This window comes from Bombus flavifrons, chromosome 6 (genome assembly GCF_040668555.2).
Source record: "Bombus flavifrons isolate JBK064 chromosome 6, iyBomFlav1_principal, whole genome shotgun sequence".
Taxonomy (NCBI): Eukaryota; Metazoa; Arthropoda; class Insecta; order Hymenoptera; family Apidae; genus Bombus; species Bombus flavifrons.
Genome location: NC_138447.1, coordinates 8,598,784 through 8,617,422, shown reverse-complemented (window position 1 = coordinate 8,617,422; position 18,639 = coordinate 8,598,784). Strand labels below are relative to the sequence as shown.

Sequence of the window (18,639 nt, the reverse complement as noted above, 5' to 3'; positions counted from 1 at the left end):
ACGTACATCATAACATGACAAAATATACAAAGCATCTAAAATATAATACTTTCTACAATGCTTGGCAGAAAAAACAATTTTCTATCAAGATTCTATGCTTTTAATTATATCCTCAACAATATGAATTTTACACGAAGATCCACAGGCTACGCTTGAATTGCGTTATTTTCGATTTCCAGTATTTCATACCACCCAAGCTGTATACTATTTCAACGGTTGGTCTTTAATGGGTTAAATATCGAAAACATGGAGCATTCGAAATATCGAATTAGATCCTCCGCAATTGTTTCGACCGATGATTGATTCGATTTCTAATCGAGCCACAGTTTTGCTTTTAACTATGGAAACAGAGCGTACCCGTTAGACTCTGTTCCATTTTGACGACACAACTGATAAATTGGAGCACGCGTACGATAATAAATCACGTTGAACAAGTATCAACGATCTTATCCAGCGTGCATTTGCCTGCTTCCCTCTTGCGTTACAATGATAGATCGCCGGGCCGCGAGCGGTCGAGGAAAAAAGGAACACCCGGTGTATTATCATTTAGGCCGATCGGTTGCCTCGTCACGGAACCATGCTCGCTCGCAAGTGCACTGAAATATTCTCGTTAAACACAACGATTTCGAGCAACGTCCTCTCGATCATCTGGTTGCAACATCCTTAATAACGAACGCCTGTCACAGCACAAAGAACTAGAGAACTCGAGAACACGATTCACTGGGTCGCATTTAGCACGGCGAGCCAGACCATTCCACCTTCCGTGTTTCATTGTTCCAACATATTCGCGTTCGCTATTAATAGCAAAACCAATTGAAGCATCGTGAAAGTAACCGACCGAGTCGCAGTAGCTGTTCAATGGAATCCCGTGGCTCGACAATCGGAAGCACAAACCAAGGAAACTGGGCCAAGCCTTGTTAGCCTGACAACGTTTTCAACGACCAGCGACTACGGACGTCGGCGATGCTTCTCGCGAAAAAAGATTTGGCGAGAATAAACTAGGGAAACTCGAAGTAACATTACAAGCAAGTTAAGATGTTCGACTTCTCGTAACTTTTAAAATCGATACGTAACTTCGCTTATCAGTTTGTTGACAAGGTAAAGAGTTCTTCTATATATTCTATAAGATTCTTCTATGGCCAGTACGTTAGTTTCTATAAAATTCTATAAAAAATATGCTCGGCGGTTTAATCCGCGCAAAGTTCAAAATTGAATTTCCTTTTTAATTTGCCATCACAGTGGCAGCATTTATTTGTCTTCAAAGTCTGACGGCGCCGCTGTGGCGGGCAGTAAATATTTATTGCTTCGACTAGCTGCTAGTGCCACCAGAGAAATATGCCGCAAAGGGTTAAGATGTTGGACCATAAGTAACTCAAATAACCCTAGCTCGCTGTATTTCTTCGTAAAGACGCGAGTTCGTGACCAGAGTATCAGAAATACGACGGTACATCTTCCGTGATGGTGAAAACCGAGGTTGATCTGCCGAGGACGAAATAACAGCCAGTATGTATCATTTCCGGCGTGGTCGACTGTTATCCTTCGTTTCGAAACTTTCTCCGAACGCAAACGCTCCATCCAGCCGCCGGAGGAATCGTTCTAGGCTACTGACCCGCTCGGGAACACCTTTCTAGACTACTCGGACTGCGGCATAAACCAGCAACGACAACTAAATAACTCGTAGTTCCTCAACCGTTCAACGAAGACGAAGTATTAATAGAACGCGATGTTAGAAGCCAGTCAAGTCGAAGCAGAGGCTGATCGAGTGCTTTGAAAAACTCCTTTGTCCACGAACAGTGACAACCTCCATCGAAACCAGTAGCTCAATTATATTGTAGTACGATACGCTACGTAAGCGAGAAATGTTTCGTTGCCAGTTCGTGATCAAATTGTCCTCATCTCGCTGAAACGTGTCAGTTGACCGTGAAACGAGCTCGTTTCCTCGGACTCGACCGTTCACGATGGAAAACTCAATACGGACAAGGAGGCTGAAAAGAGAGAGAGACTGGGCGCGGTTATTCCAACGCCAGTCGATTCGCGGCTTTACGCTACAATCTCGTTTAGTACGCAATTCATCTGTACGAATTCATACATGTGCCTCTTTTACACCGATTAAGATCGACCATGTAACTTCCGTTACACGACGAATATGCATTACCGAACATTGGTACAAGGCACTTTAATCGATTTATAACAACAATACACGAATATCGGTGAAATTTAGAAATTAATGAGAAATCAATGAGAGAATAACCATTAAAAGCGATACCAATCATTTTATAGAATCGACGAATAATAAGAAATTAACGAATGTACGCATTATCGAGAATTCTTGTAACGAATACCGCTCGCGAGGGTATCGGAACACTTTGATAGATTTATATTAACAATGACACGATTATCAGCGAAATATATAAAATAGAGAGAAATTAATGATCAAAGGCAATAATTATCACGTTCTTGTAGAGTCAACGATCGATGATACAAATGATAGGAACGACGCTACAAACGCTATTTTTCTTAAATTTACCTTGCGATTCAACGTCGTCAATGTCGTTCCTATATGATGGATGAACTCGTACAAAACAAATCATCTGCTTCTTGAAAATTGAACATCGCTCGTGTTACCTAACTGTAAGTAACGAGGTTTAGATATTTACGATAGATGAAGATGTCTTAGAGTCTCTTAGAATCGAAACTATCCTGAAAAACGAAAAGATGCCAAGATCTTTTCACTAAGAAATATAATCGAATCGTCCGGCTAAATAAGAAGAGACGAACGGGACATGTATCAAAGTTGTATCGTTGAAACTGTTCGATGTCTAAATTGGTCTCTGTCCTCGAACTAGTTCGGATAAAACAAGGTTCTCCGTTCTGTACTGTATATATTCAGAATCGGCGAATGGCACAGCAGCGCGCGAACGTTGTTACATTGTTTTACGATCGGCCGTAAAAACCGACAACGGAGCCGGCGACGAGGAGGACGAAGAAGAAGCTTGCAAAAGCGCGGCTTTTCACCGTGAACGGCTTCGTTACCGACCCTTCTTTTTGCCTCCTTTCCTAGGCCGATCCTGACTACGAACGCTACGACTATAAGGAAGGTTAAAGACCTTATCTCCGCGAACCAGTTTCGATCGAAGAAAACTCGCCGCGGAGACGAACGTTCGCGTGCACCGGTTATTGCACGCGTGGATACACGACAGAGGGCCTTCCTTCTTCTCCGTGACTCTCGCGGATCGTCGAATCTGCTCGGCCACGATCCGCGATAACTCGTGCGCGTTCCACGCTCTATTTTGCTCGCAGCCCGCAGCTACGGCGACCGGTTGCACCGCACCGAGTCTTCCTTACTAGGGAATACGACTACGCGAACATTTTCCGCGTCTGCCTGCGTTTGCCTGCCTCCTAGATTTCGTAACGAACGTGTCTGTCGCGCGGTAAACGCTTTCGTTCTGTATTCTTTCGTATTAGATCGGTGCAGATGGAATCGTTCTCCCACGTGAAACTTTAATCGCAAATCGAAACGTCATATACTCGGTTAAAGTAATTTTTAAGATCTGATCGAATACGCCTTTCCAACGATCGATTAGTCGCCTTATTACGGATTTGTGTTAAGAAGTTCGATAGGTTCGTATCGTTCGATCAACTGATTCCGACATATCCGAGATATTAGATACCCGTTATATCTACAGATTCTATGTTTCATTGAACAGATTTGTGCTTTAAGAATTGTGTTTTTATTATCGTCAAGTAATAATAATTGTTCTATTCTTCGTCTCGTATCGAATAACGATAGAACATGGAATCGCGTTCGTTTGACTTTACCGATCCCACGAATAAATGAAGATATACCGAACTGAAATTTCATCCATTAACGTGATTTCCTTTGACGATAGCTTTTAAGGGTTAACTTCGAAAACTAATTTGCCGTGGATCGTGCAAAGTTGACCAACCTTTCTCAAACGAGCCGTTCGTTGGCGTTCAACGATCGGTCGAGTTTCAACTGAAAATTCGCGGTGCTATCCAACGAATGTTTCACCTAGCAACAAAGTTTCCTCGTGACAGAAGGTAAAAACGGAACGAAACCCTCGCAGACACCTACACACGGTGCGCGCCACGATCATTAACGACATTCCGGAACGTTTTTCGCCTCCGGACTCGAAACTTCATACGCCACGAGACGCTACCTGTGCCCGTGGCGTGGGTCGGGTGGCGATAAATTTTTCAACCGACGAACAGCACGCGACTGCCCTTAATCGTTCTCTCGCTCCTCGATCGGCTTTGTATCTGTCGGCATTCCCGAGGCGCGCACGTGTACGCAAATATTTGAACGACGAGCGATAAACTCATTCTGACGCACACCCCCTGTTCATACATAAATATCAGACGAAAACTGAAGTACCTGTGCAAGATCGTTAAGAAACTAGCACACCTTTCAGAATTATTATCTCGTTTGAAATCTTGCTTTATAAGAAACCCATATATTTGATATCGTAACTTAACATATATTAAATCGTAACTTAAGCAACTCTGCGAGAGATCATTAGGAAATTGGCAAATCTTTCGAAATTATTATCTCGTTTGAAATCTTGTCAATTGTAAGAAGCCTATATATTTAACATTATAGTAGGAAGCTCGTCGATTATATCACGTACAACTAAATTAGATTTCATTTGACGACTGTCGTAACGAATCTCCACGTTCATATCGCTACTTTTCCTCTTCTATCTATCGTTACTTTGTTTCTTACCTTTCTATATCTGTCTATAACGTATCTATACCTTTTATAAATCTACAATCATGCTATAATTTAAACAAATAAGTGAAAAATTCATTATAAATAACTTCGAACGCAACCAATAGATATCCAAATACTTTCAAACAAGATTGTACACGCTGGTAACTCGTGTCACAGTTTCATCCGCAAGACCACCCAGTCTACCATTAACTTCCAGATGATCCCGTCTTCTACAGTCGATAAGCATACGATTCCAAGGACGCTTTAGCTGTACAGATGATATACCGATCGAGTGGACGGGAAAAACAAGCGGCTAAGCTGCAAATGAATAAGCTCTGTGAATTCGAAACGAACGCAAATAATCGATGATTTCGTTGTGGCGTCACCGGTGTATCCGTTCTCCGTACTTTTAGTCCCTGACATTTTCAAAGCGTCTTTCACTCTCTTTCTCTGCAACCGAGGCGCCTATAGGGCACGCCTAAACCAGGTCGACCCGATATAACTCTTCTCTCGGTTTCCTGTCTAACGCAATAAACCGTACGCGTGTTCTCTACACGTAATATCAGGCTCGGGACACGCCTGCCGGAAACAACGAGAAATGAACGAAAATGCGGCATTTTGTTCCACCAACACGGTGAATCCGTGCATGATTCCTGACCAACTATAGTTGTTCGCGTTTAATCATCGCGAACGCCTCTTGCAAACAAGATCGCGGAATTTTATAGAAAGTTCTTCGATCGAGGGATTCAGATGGTAAACGATAGTTAGATAGGTAAGCTTGAGAAAAATCAAGAATCGATTTTATTAGAGGAATATGCTGAAAAAAGTGATGAAATATCGTAACCGGTAAGTGTAACATCATATTTATTCGTAAACGTATAAAATACCAATAACTATTTTATAGCGTAATTTGTTATTTCACAGAAATGTATATAAGAAGAAAAGAATCTTATTCGTCTTATTATTTCAATTTATGTTAATATTCCGTTTTAATTATATTCACGTTATTCTATTTTCAAAGCAGCTCTTAAATTGAATCTCTTGACGGAGAATGTATTTACTTCGCGGTGAAATTTGGTGGAATTTCATTCGAAAAGGAGTAGTAAGCGACAAAGTTACAAGAAAATGGGAAAACGTCTTTTATTAGTAAAACCTTTACCTTTGCTCCTGGCACTTACATTTTCCACTCCATCTCCTCAATCGATCACTTTATGCGGAATAGCTCGAACGTCGTCGAGTCGCGTTGATTCAACCTTCGCTGATTAAAGTAGGCGGGGTATTAAGAATTCAAAAAATGCGAATCCTTCGTTTGCCGAATGTGGAGTTTGATCGGCTATTTATAAAAGGAGGACGTAATACCATTGAATAAAGAATTCTCACTCTGGAAGATCGCGAAATGAAAAGAAATTCTCACGTGTCGCGATAGCGTGACTCGAAATCGATCGAACATAGGATTTAACTGACTTGCTTCCTGCCTGTTGCAGCAGCCAGCGGCGTGTAATACGTAATATCGGGCTAGACGTGGTCGCCGTGAAAAACAAGGAAAAAGGGGAGAAGGCGCTAATGCGTTGCAGCGGCGGAATTATGCAACTCATTGTCCGAATAAAACACCGAACAAGATGCAAATCGAATTTCTGTTTAACCATACAGACGAGTGTTTAATCCATTCACAGTGTTCGGAATTTTGAGTGATCGTCCGTTTATGGCTCGGACGGGCCCTATCCTTTTTTTTTTAGGAAATTCCGAATTACATGTCCTCCACGAGCTATAAACCTAATGACTCCGAGGTCAGATAAAAAACCCCCGGGAAAAATTCCAGCCGGGAAGGCACGAGGGACGGTCGAGACCCAACGGCTGGGGGAGAGAATCAGCAACATACTAGGAAGTTCATCATCAAACATCGTACCGTCCGGGTGAAATACTTGACTCCCAACAAGATCTTACCACCGCCGTGTACATCACACTTTATTTTTATACAACAAGTGCAAATACAGTGCTAGATTACTCTAACACTCGACCTATTAAACCTCTTCCACCTTGAGCGTTAAGTCATTCGAGGTACGCGATATCGACAAATCGGTTTGACCTGACCGGTTGCTCTTTAGTTGATAATTCGCAACACACAGTTTATACGAATTGTAAGCTACGCTGATGAACGTACGGTGGCTCGTCAAACTATCTGAACACTTATTTAGAAAATTTTCATGTACGTACATAATTACACGTGTTACATGTGGAACATTTCGAAACGTCGTTAACGCTGTAAAGAGAGACGAGTGATCATGATCGATACGTATGTTATATCGACGATATACATGAAAGTTTTCTCTTAATAAATGTTGAAAAATTTCGTCAGGCGTTGTATTTAATACGAACCGAATATTTTTCGTAGCTTTTATTTCTTAATTATTTGATTACGAATCTGTAATTTCTTCTAATATGAAATACCAAGAGAAGGAAAATTATCGAGAATTTGCCGATAATGCTAGCTAGCAGCGTAAATATTTCTCTGCGCGAGAATAAAACGCTCGCGATTGAAAAGTATAATAGCACGATGCTCTTCCGGAACGTCTCTCATTTTTTCAGCGCCAGTCTTCAATGTCGACAGATTTCTCACAATCGGGAAGCTCAGGTGCCGTACGGAACTTCCTTCTGAAGAAATCCGAAACAATGTAACGGATGATTCTATACTTTCTATAGTATTGTACTATAGCCGATAGGCGCCATACTACGCGGAAGACACAATTCGTTGCATAATGCATGGAGAACGAATAGTATTCGCTAACGCGTGTTGATCTGCAAATAACACGAATTACCGTATGATCGCGACGAATGATCCACGTAGAAACGCAACAGCCGACGACAGACATGACGACGCTTAATTGCCTTCATTAATCGTTATTTCTCGTTGCAACAAGTTACGTGCTTGCAGCCATGCGACCACGTTTTTTTACGTACGTCCACGTGTTAGGATATGGTTACGACATTCTGACAAATTGTCAAATGAAATAATTTAAATATCGAGATGCGCATCTCGTAAAAATTTGTATGAAGACTATGGGAGAAGGATACGGTAAGTTACGTTTCCTATTTTTTACAGGAAAACAGTTTTAAAATTTAGCAGTTAAGTTAGCAAAACTGTGTTTTGCTTGGCTTTGGAACTAAACGAAAGTTTTGAAATATTATAAGTCGTAATATTAAAATATCGCTCGTTGTAATAATTATTGCGTATCCTTGACTTTCATTCAAAATTCTTCAATTTATCAGCTATTTTTAAATGACTTACATATTTCGAACTAACCGATCGTTTTCATTTTTCATCGTGTCACGTTAAGCTTCTTCCTTAGTCATAAAGCAACGTTGAAATCAAAAGATCTCAACTCAAGAAGTAACTATCACGCTTTTTTCTCTCGTCTGATCGTCGTATGTTTGATTATTCTAATGTGTTCGTCAGACTACTTTGAAGCCGCAGGCTTATTTCGCGGTGAAATCAAGAATCGAAAGGAGACATCGGACAGCGAACGTGCATTTCATCTAGAATGACAAAACAAGTATTCTTAGTAGCATCGTCGGTTCTTCTCAGCTCGGAAATTCGGTTAGTCCGATACTGCGTGAAAATTAAGAACCGAAAGAAGAAAATTCAGACCGGGCGATCCTCGAGTGAATGCACATAGGTAAATCCTGGTTTTTAGCGCGAGTAGTGGTTTTCACAGATCAACGTAAGGTGCCTGTAGCCTCGTAAGGCACGCACAAACCGGTCCTAAGAAAACATAATAGGACAGCTATCGAATATAACGAAAAAGCTTCCGATTCCTAGAAACGAGTAGGTCAGAAAATCGAACGAAAGAGCCGGAAAGGGTCGAATCGACTCGTCACGAACCATTTCAAACGGTGTATTTTCCAATTACACGAGACAAGATTATTTTTCTAAGGGAAGAAAAAGAGAAGTACGTAAGCAGGGGAACAGTGAATGCTTGATTCAAAACGTTTCTTTGCCCGTGAGCTTTTAATAAACTGGAATCCCTTTGTGAGAGTAGCTTTTCAATATCTTTCCTGCGACCAGTTCGATGGGGCGTATCGGTAGAAAGCCGGAATAATGTGTTGGCAGTTTATTCTTCTGGCCAAGATATAGAAGGAAAACGCTGAACTTTGTATTCGGTTGACAAAAGAATCTGGCGAGGCAACAGCTCCGCTCGAGATATCGGGATAACGAGGCACCAGGAACCCCCAAAAGGAAACCGATATCGAACGAAGCTAGTTTTTTTATTTTGTTTTCTTTTTTTCGTTTCAAACAGACGACGAGTTATCAAACTACTAATGGGATTCAAAGCAGCGGCTATCGAGGCGCATCTATTTTCAGAGATTTCTTCATCGGTGCTCTCCGATGATGCATTTTCGTTCTCCGATCGATCGAGTTCAAAGAACATTCCGTAAGGCGGCTGGTGATCTTTCGGTCGATCATTCCAGTCAAAGTGCTTTTCATCTTCTCTCATCTTTTCGAGATAAGCAGATCTATTTGGCGCCAGCTCTTTAAAGAAAGGGAAAATTCAATGTGGCACGCGAGATGCGAGCGAAACTGTAGTTGAAAGTTATCCAAGACCGATTTTTTCAAATCTGTTTAACGCTACTCGTTTGATGCCACGTATTTGCAAAAACGGAGAACTTAATATGGAATGAAAAGCGTGAATGAAACTTCATTGAAAATTATCCTATTTCGATTTCTCAAATCTGTTTCATACCTCTCGTTCTATGCCATCCGGCTGAAGAAAGGAAAGATTTGTTATTTATGAAACGTAAGATACGAATGAATCTTTACTGAAAACTATCCAAGATCGGCCTTGTTCAAACCTTTATCTAACGCCATCTGTTCGAAAAAAGAGAAAATTTAATATGTTTGGGACATAAAAACGAAACTTCATTGAAAAGTACCCAAGTTCGACTTTTTCATTAGGATAGTATTACGAAAGTCGAGAAAAGAATGCACGCGTTGTATTACGCTCGGCCGAAGAACGTTACCGATAATGATCGTTATTGTGCATGAGAATTTCTCACTTACTCCGGCGCGCTTCGCAATAACCGCCAATAACGCAACAACAATGTGCATGCATAACGAGCTGGCGTTGCATGTACAAGGGAAACCATAAACATTGTTAGCCTGACGAAACAGTTGAAATTTACTCTTGAGAAACTAATTGCACGGGCGCAAAAATGTTCGTTGACAGGTTCTTTATATTAAAGAAAATACTAGTATAGTAATAAAATGGCTGCGGTTTCAAACAAACACCTCAAGGTAATCCTTCTTGCGTGCTTTAACGTTCTTCTCGTTTTTTCTAATAAATCTAAAGATGATGATATGTATGTTAGATACGTGCGTATACAGAGAAAATAAGATATTAACAATGTTAAATATCCACCCGGATATTCGTGACGAGTGTCACGCTGCAACGACGAGAGGGTCACAGGAACGGTAATCCGAGCGACTACATATTACGTATATCGTTTCAGTTGGTTAGCTGGAAAATCCACAAGTGGCCGAGAAACCTACACACGCCATATACTCGATCCACCTTCGACTTTGAATTCGCTTTATTTGTTCGAAGAATTATGAAATTTAGCTTAATAATTACCCGAGAAAATATTTTCGTTCTGTTTTCCTGTATTCAATAAAGAAACATAGGAAGTTTAATACTCGTGTTTTGGTTAGATACTTTCGAAAGATCCTTTCTTGGATAAAAAGATTACGTAAAAATATATTTTTACTTTTAACGAATTATACTCGTTGTAACATATCAAATTATGTTCCTACGTGAGAAAACAACGTGTAATTTCATCGATGTTGAACTCTCATTAACGTCAATCAATAGACATTTTCATCGCCAACAAGTGGCAGCAGATCGATCATCACGTGGAACTAGAGTTACGACATACATATATCATATATACATTGCGATGTATACAAAACTGGCGGGTCCTTACCTTGAAAATGAAACTCGAAGTTCCGCTATGATTGTTTTCAGTGGCTTCCAGTTCGTCGGATTCGCCTTGATTCCAAAAGTAAAACAGGCTGGTCGCACAAAGTCGATGATCACACTTTTCGATAAAAACAGTCAAAAAGATAAAAACACAACAGATTCGATGCTTCACAAATTTAACACAAAGAAGGAAAATTCACCCCGGCGAGTATTGTTAGTCGCGACGCGTAAAGCCTCTGATACTACACGATGCAATTTCGTTTCACGAGGGAAGAAAACAATGTACTTACGTGACGAGCCCGAAAACAAACAAAACTAACGCACGCTCGGCGGTTAGCGAGCGAATGAGGCTCTGTTTTCCATCGGTCCCACCAAGCACCAACCAGGCCAATAACCTGACAGCATATCCCTGAACGTTTTCACGACCTTCCCGTGCCGAGTCGATATAGCAGCGTACCTTATCGACCGATAATACAAACGAAAGATATGAAAGGTTTGTCTATTCTGCTTATAATAAATAGATTACGGAGTTTTATGCGAATTCGTATTTTTATATTTTGTTGAATATTATAATAAATACTGTATTTTGGACATCTTTGCATATTATGTGCATTTTTGCAATTTTAAATTTCCTATAAATGCATAAAAATCCGCACTATTAATAAATGTTATCCTTAATGACTTTCAGTTTGTGTTTCATCGGACATAAATATTGTCAGCATTAACGATTACGAATTGTTATAAAAAAAATGTTATAGCAAGTACATACAGCGAATACTTCATTCAAAACTCTCTTACCATTCCATGTTTTTGTTTTTAACACATTTGCAAATTTTCGAATTCGAAATAAATAAAAATTCGAATTTAACTATGTCATAAAAAGAAATCAAAGAAACATACTTATTATATTTGATAACTTATAAAAAAACTTACTTCTATTTAATCGCATAAATATACAATATAATTTTTGTTGCTATAAATAAATTGTGCTAACCGTTTATAATCGAAAAATTGTTTGTCGTATATGGTGAGATAGATAGCTTTTTTTAATAATATACAAATCTTTGGAAATAGATATAGATATTTACTTCTGAATGATACGAATCGCACAAGAGTTAATATAGCCTTTAAATTTGGTGGGAAATTATTTTTTGTTTCAGAACCAAGTGTACTTACACAAACTTAAAAATTTCATTCTAAATATACTCTATTAATTTCCTTCTTTCACTACAGGTAATTGAAACCCCGATGAACATATATCTCTTTTTAGTCATACTGACAAACAACTTGTCAATAGTATAAAAATGTCATTGGTACAAAAATTACAGTAAATAAGTGATAGCTATTATAAAAGTAAAACATGTGTGTGTGTGTGTGTGTGTGTTTTATACATAAAATATATAGTTTGTCACGTACTTTTAATGCATATATGTATATGTAAACATATGTAATCATAACATACAGTTTGTGGTTTAGTAGCTGTTAAAAAATATGCATGTCTTTTTTGCATTGTAATTTTATGGCCAAGATTTCTATTACCACGGATTATAAACTTGTTTCAGCAGGTACAATGAGTACACTGTCAATAATTATAATAAAAATTATACTTAAAAAGAAAAAATCTAAAAACGTCAAAAAAGAATATATGTCAAAAAAGAACATAAATTTTCAAAATATTATTTCCTAGAAAATAGTTGTAAAACGATTTTTATACATTCACACCATATTTATAACCATAAATATGATATTTCACTTTCCATGCAATAACAAACAACTCGTCGCCTTAGCAAAAAAAGAAAAACAATAACTTCAGGCACTTTGAAAATATATTACATATTATTTGTTTTATACTTAAAATTAGGATATCCTAAAATTTTCAGCAACGTCATACATCCGTAATTCATTGCATAGTTTACGATTAAAATGCCTTTTTCTCATTTTAGACATATGTAAAATCTATGTAAAAACAGTTCGTACCTAAATGTAATAATACTTACTCTTCTAATTAAAAATTCTTTAACAAATTCTGATACGAGTTTCGCGAAACTACTATTTTTCTTCTTTCTTCATTGTTTTGCCTTAACTTTAATATTACATTTTTGGTCCATTGAATATTGCTCTCTTCGGTTTCCAACTATGATATATAATCGCGCAATAATGAAGATTTCAAATAATCTTCAATTCAATAACAAACATAAAAATTTAAAAAGCGCTTGAAAATCGCTAAATACTGCGTAGGAATCGCAATTTTGTAATATCGTAAAGTATTACTAAATGATAACAATATTATACGCTACGTAAAAAGAAGTTACGTTCCTACTATTCTTCCTGTTCGTTACGCTGAAAGATCTAGAAAACAAAGTTCAAAGCTATGCCAGTTCATCCGTACATTGTTTTCTCTCCTCTTCGACTCGTTGACGAGTGCGATTAAACGCTTCGGTTTTCAGGAAATCCACAGTTTTATACACCGTTGTGTTTGGAGGGGACTGAGTTGGTGGCAAACTCGAAGAAGTGAAATTTTCTGTTGCTTCCAAATCGAGATCTAGATATTGCAAAACAACAAGACGTCGATTCGAAGCAGGAATAAACGTGTTTTGATCTTGATAATAATATATCTGAAACAAAAATTTATATCAATACAATCATGTTTATGAAATGATATTGAATAAATACATTATAAAATATATTTTTATATACCTCTTCTTTATCGTCGAAAGCATTATTATCTTCATCTGACGTCGATTGATGTCGATTCGAATGAACGTGAGTTGGAGGTGTAGGACTAGGAGCCGCTCTAATTCTTCCTCTTCCAGGTGGAGAAGCTAATTGCAAAGGTCCTATAATATGAATAATTTTTTTTTCTCAAATATGGTGGTTGGGGGAAAAAATGTAAATAATCATACCTTCTACGGGAGATTTATTCAATGGAGGTTTAAGCTTCCTGTTAATACTCGGAGGCTCGGCAGGAGAGTGTTCGGCAGAACTCATTTCCAAAACTGACACTGTCGGTCCTGGGGAAGCTTCATTACTAATGACCGATGTAGAATCGCTAGTTTTTCTTCCTGGTTTTAATTCCCGATAAACAACTGGCGGCGGTGGTGCCACTGTTGTTGGTACTGAAGTTGAATTATCTCGCACAAGTGGACTTGGTAAATTTGAATACGTAGCAGTTGCTGAACTCTCAGAGCGTGGACTCGACGGTTCCTCTTCCTGAAAGTCGTAGCGGAATACGCGTGTATCTTCGACATTACTTGGAGCAGCATTGGAGTAAAAATGTTTATCTATAGTGCTTGACTCGGGTGCTCCAGGTTGATGAGATCTTGGAAAATCATATGATTCGTCTGTTACAATTGCAGTTGCGGGAGTCGATGGCGCAGGAGTCGCTGGAGTTGTAGGTTTTGAGCTTTCGGTAGCACCATCTAAATTTAAATAATTATGACCAGGATTTTCAGGTAACATATGAGGAGGTTTTGGTGGCCTAGGAGGTGCTGGTAACTTTTCTACAGAAGGCGGTACAATGGAGTCAACGATTCTTAATTTCCCAAATCGCTTTCGAACACTCCAAGAACCAATTTCGGCATCACTCGAACTATGCGGTTGTTTGGATTCGCCTATTATAAAAATATAATGTTATTCACGTAATGCAGTTAAAAACATATATTGATTATATTTACCCGAGGAAGGAAAAGTTTCCCAGTTCACGCTAGGCACCGGAGCAGTCCATTCATCGTCGGTGAAAACACTTTCCGCATCCGTTGTTGTAGGAGATCTAGAAGGGGATGGGGCCAATCGTCTTGGGGCATCATAATGTTCAGGTCCTTGCCCCAAAGCCGAATTGAGGGAGCTAGTATCATTTAACCGTCGACCAGAAATACATTCGCTAATAGGAATGTATGGGCCCGAAATAGTACTAGTAGGTGAAATCGGTGGGGATTCTTGTGTTTCAAATTGGAACACTATAAAAAAAATGTATAATATTGTATAAAATCTTATTATCTTATATATATATATCTGATATATATTATTAATCTTATTAAATTCCAGATATCTTAAATGATAACAATATGTACTTTGACATTGCTGCTCCTCATCTTGAGTATAGGCCTTTAAACCACAAACTTGACATACGGCATCCACCCACTTATTCATATCAGCTTCACTTTCTGCTACTAGATAATAAGTTCTTTTTGGTGTTTTAACATTGAACATATACTGATATTTTTGCTTGCGATTTTCAAATCTTAAGCCTGCATCCACCTATTTGCAAATAAAAGTCAATATTAAGACATAAGCAAATTCAGTTATGTAAGTCAGGATAAAGATCTCCAAATAGGTAGCTACCTGTTCGCATTGATCAAGATCAATACGACCTTTTAATTTTCTACAACGTCTGTCTGTATAATACTCCAAAAAATATTGTCCAGGTAATTCTCCACTATGTCGAAGAGCAAACCACCTTTTCCTCCATCTCTGGAAATAAACAAACGTATCGTAGAAATTATTTAAAAAGGAATATATAAATTCTATATATTTAAGTTGTCACTTAAATTTAATTACTGTGTACAGCATAAAACATTGTCTGCACTGCGATATAAGCGAAAAAGTAATTAGAACATTAACATTCTTGGATAAAAATATCACAACATTCCATACTTATGAAACATTTTTCAGCATACGAGGTTAGAATTCATAAAAGCTCGACGAACAAATGTAGACATAGCGATTTGACAAGCATTTAAAAATGTAAACAATAAAAAAATTGACGAATCGAGTAGAATTTCGAATTTGTCATTGTTCTATGAAATACTAACCGCTCGCCAAAGTTTGGTAGGTGGCGACTTAATGAGCCACCCTTCGTGCACAATCTCTTGGCTGGTTTTGAGTACCTCCATTCCTACACCCCGATGTTGGCTATGAACCTTTTAATAATTGTGCATTGTTAGAGAGTGCGTGGAACCACCGACAACAAGGATGGCACGCTCGTCGTTCATTTATCTATTTTCGGACGGCGCAGCAGCAATCTCACAGATATACCGACCATCTAGCGATCTCTCTTCGATGATGCACAACTAACACATCAACAACGTTCCACCACAAACGCGCATCATCAACGATAAACACCCTCTGAGGAGCTACAGAAGAATTAAAGAGGAACACCGAAGCGGGACGATGATACGTAGAGAAATCCGACTATCGTCATGGTGCCTCCATTACCACCACCATCTTGGCCACGCATGCCAAGCTATGTCAACCATCATAGATGACACACGCTTTTCTTGGCCTATATAGCTGTAAATGGCAAAATCAGACGCTCCAGTCTATATCGAATCCTGAATCACTCGGAGAATCAAGTTGTTGCTCGTGTTATGAAAATTTGTTTGGATTCATTTGATTAACAGAGCTACATGACGCATCGTCGTCTCGTGACCTGAATGAACGGCGCAGTGGTGCGTTCGAGTTGAAAGTTCTGACTGTAATTCAACAAAGCGAACAAAGGAATTGCCGAGGAAGTTTCAAGATCGACGTTAAATATGATCTTGTCTCTCAACATATATATACATGTATATGTTTTTGTTTGTATATAAGTGTCAAAATTCCATCTATACACAAATAACTAAATAAATCTATGTAATAATAAATATTGTTCTGTACGATTCCGTATTATAAACTATTGCTTTCTCGCAAATTGCCATTCACGACACGTATTCAGATTACGGGCAGAATCATTCTGTATTCCAGAAATTTCGACCGATTCGCGACTTCAAGTCGCGTGAACTCTTGCGGTTAAATAAACACTGACGTTCGTCAAAACAAGAAACATATCGATACAATTAACTAAGCTTATTTGCGTAAATGGTTACAAGCGGAATTACAACGAATGATACAACAAATTCTCGTCTTGTCATATTTAATTGCAAACCGACAACGGCTAGATACACGAAACTCAACAACTCTAAGCAATTACAATGATTAATAAGTACTTGTATGCAGATAAACAAATAACAAGCAAAGCCGAGGTATATCGTTCGGCTAATTTGCAATTCAGTACTTAACGCGGTAGACGCCGATCGATATTTAAACCTGGCTTTCATTTCTGATTAGCGATATTCTGTTGAAGAGGTCACGTTCGCCATTCTACAAAGAGAAACCGAAGTCGAATAATCCATAAATCGTTTATTAAATATTTTGTTTTTTCTATACAATTCCGTCGCGATGGTAACATCGGTGTCGCAAACCAGCTGTTGGAACGAAACATGTACATGGGGTCGTAAAAAGATGAAAACGAATAGCGTAAATCAGGGGTTCATTCTACAATAAATATAACAAACACGTTTACACATGGAATGCTTCGCTATCAAAGTCGCGTCAATACAGTACAAAAGGAGTCGCGATACATTTTACAGACAAGTACATTTATTTGACACGTAAGTACGGTATAAAACGGAGACTCGTGTACAGATGGATTTTGTTATTTAGAGTTTCGGTTTCGTTATATCTATTCCATTGGACGAATAATTGCTCCGATTAGCGTACTCGAAATGTTCCACATCGCATTCGATCTCGACGTGGCGATTCCAAAATCTAAGTATGTATACGGTCTCTCTTAACACCTAGAAAATCTTCTTCACAGCTGCCCTATTCTCTATGATAATCTATGTATATACCTCTATACATTGAGCTTTCTTTCGTTAACAGAGTCGTGATTCCTCCGCGATCACTGTAATATTGTAATATCGTTACACGTGTATCACGTGTACCTGTATATGTGTGTACAATATGTATATAGAATATGATATAATATATATATATATCACATACATATTTATATATTATATATATTTATATATATTATATATGTTTATATATAAGCGATAATATAAACATATCGTACGTGTAAACTTAATACATATAGATCTGAATGGGGACTCTGAACTTCCTTCTTTTGTTATCCGTCCAACGATATCGTTCAACAAGGATTCGTCGCTGAAAACGACAGATAAGGCGGAAGAACTGACGGACAGCAATCGCTTCGGACTTCGGTCAAACGAAGGGAACGGAAATTCTCACGAAATCGTACAAAAGCCTGTGTTCCAATTTGATTTAATTCGATGTGTTACCATCATACTGCCTTCATTACTGACTTTTGGAATATTGACGAATCCTCGCGAACAACTCTTTGCAAGAAATGTACATCTAAATACGTTTGTGTACACAAAGGACAACGAAACGAACGACATGTTATGTATAAATAAGACTGCGCTCGAACGGGAATCCACAGATCGTGACAGGATTCAGAAGTTGAAACGTGAAATGATCGCGAGAAAGGTGTCTGAGAGCACACAGGTACAATGTCCAGTATTCAAATAATTATACGTAAACTTTATTTCGTCAGATTTTTCATATTGTGTTAATGGTAAGTATGTATAAATATATACACGTATATGTATAATTCTTACGTGCCAGTTTCGTTTACGTTGTTACATTATGCGCTGTAATCGGATAAGTGATTAGTCCTTAAACCTAAGGAAAGGAGATTCGGCGAACGCAAGAAGAATAAATAGGGTGAGAAAATAGAAGGAAAACACGCGTTGCGTTCGTTGCATACTTTAGTCCCATTTTAAGTTAAGACAGTGAGAACCTAGGAGTCCTTGAAAGCCAGAAGGTCGCACTGTACTTTGGTTCTTCCTTTTTCTTTATTTTTCTGCCATCCGATGGAACTAAAATATAAGTCCTCGTTTAATTGAGAATCCGTACAACTTGTCGACAGGTCGAGACAAGGGTACATACGCGTTTGAACGCTATATCTTGTTAATGAAATTCTATGTACAAATATCGTGTAAAATATATGAATGATACGTAAGAAGAGGCTAAGTTTCGAAAAAAGTTAGAAAGAGACCATATATCGTGCACGTGGTGAGAAACGAATAATTTTAA

At 38.5% G+C, this 18,639-nt stretch overlaps 2 protein-coding genes across 5 annotated transcripts in view; both read right to left on the bottom strand.

Annotated features, from left to right (window-relative positions):
* The window catches only part of LOC138180809 (uncharacterized protein F59B10.2-like), a 91,770-nt gene extending 80,712 nt beyond the window's left edge, over positions 1-11,058 (bottom strand). The window contains exon 1 of one of the 2 annotated variants that reach the window (XM_069115016.1): positions 10,709-11,058. The gene's annotated coding sequence lies outside the window, so the exon portion shown is untranslated. The remainder of the gene's footprint in view (positions 1-10,708) is intronic. The other variant, XM_069115020.1, reaches the window with a different exon arrangement.
* Positions 11,059-11,893: 835 nt separating this feature from the next.
* LOC138180810 (protein daughter of sevenless) lies at positions 11,894-16,507 on the bottom strand. 3 transcript variants are annotated; one of them, XM_069115026.1, is made up of 7 exons: positions 15,516-16,507; positions 15,046-15,174; positions 14,775-14,961; positions 14,379-14,660; positions 13,608-14,315; positions 13,402-13,526; positions 11,894-13,319 (listed from the first exon to the last, which is right to left on the bottom strand). In XM_069115026.1, exons 1-7 carry the CDS (start codon positions 15,594-15,596, stop codon positions 13,074-13,076), a joined length of 1,758 nt encoding a protein of 585 aa, XP_068971127.1. In that variant the 5' UTR covers positions 15,597-16,507; the 3' UTR covers positions 11,894-13,073. The 3 variants fall into 3 exon arrangements, with proteins under 3 accessions (XP_068971127.1, XP_068971126.1, XP_068971128.1); XM_069115025.1 differs by having other exon boundaries at positions 13,402-13,541; positions 15,516-16,497; XM_069115027.1 differs by lacking the exon at positions 15,516-16,507 and adding an exon at positions 15,262-15,394 and having other exon boundaries at positions 13,402-13,541.
* Between the last annotated feature and the right edge of the window lie 2,132 nt (positions 16,508-18,639).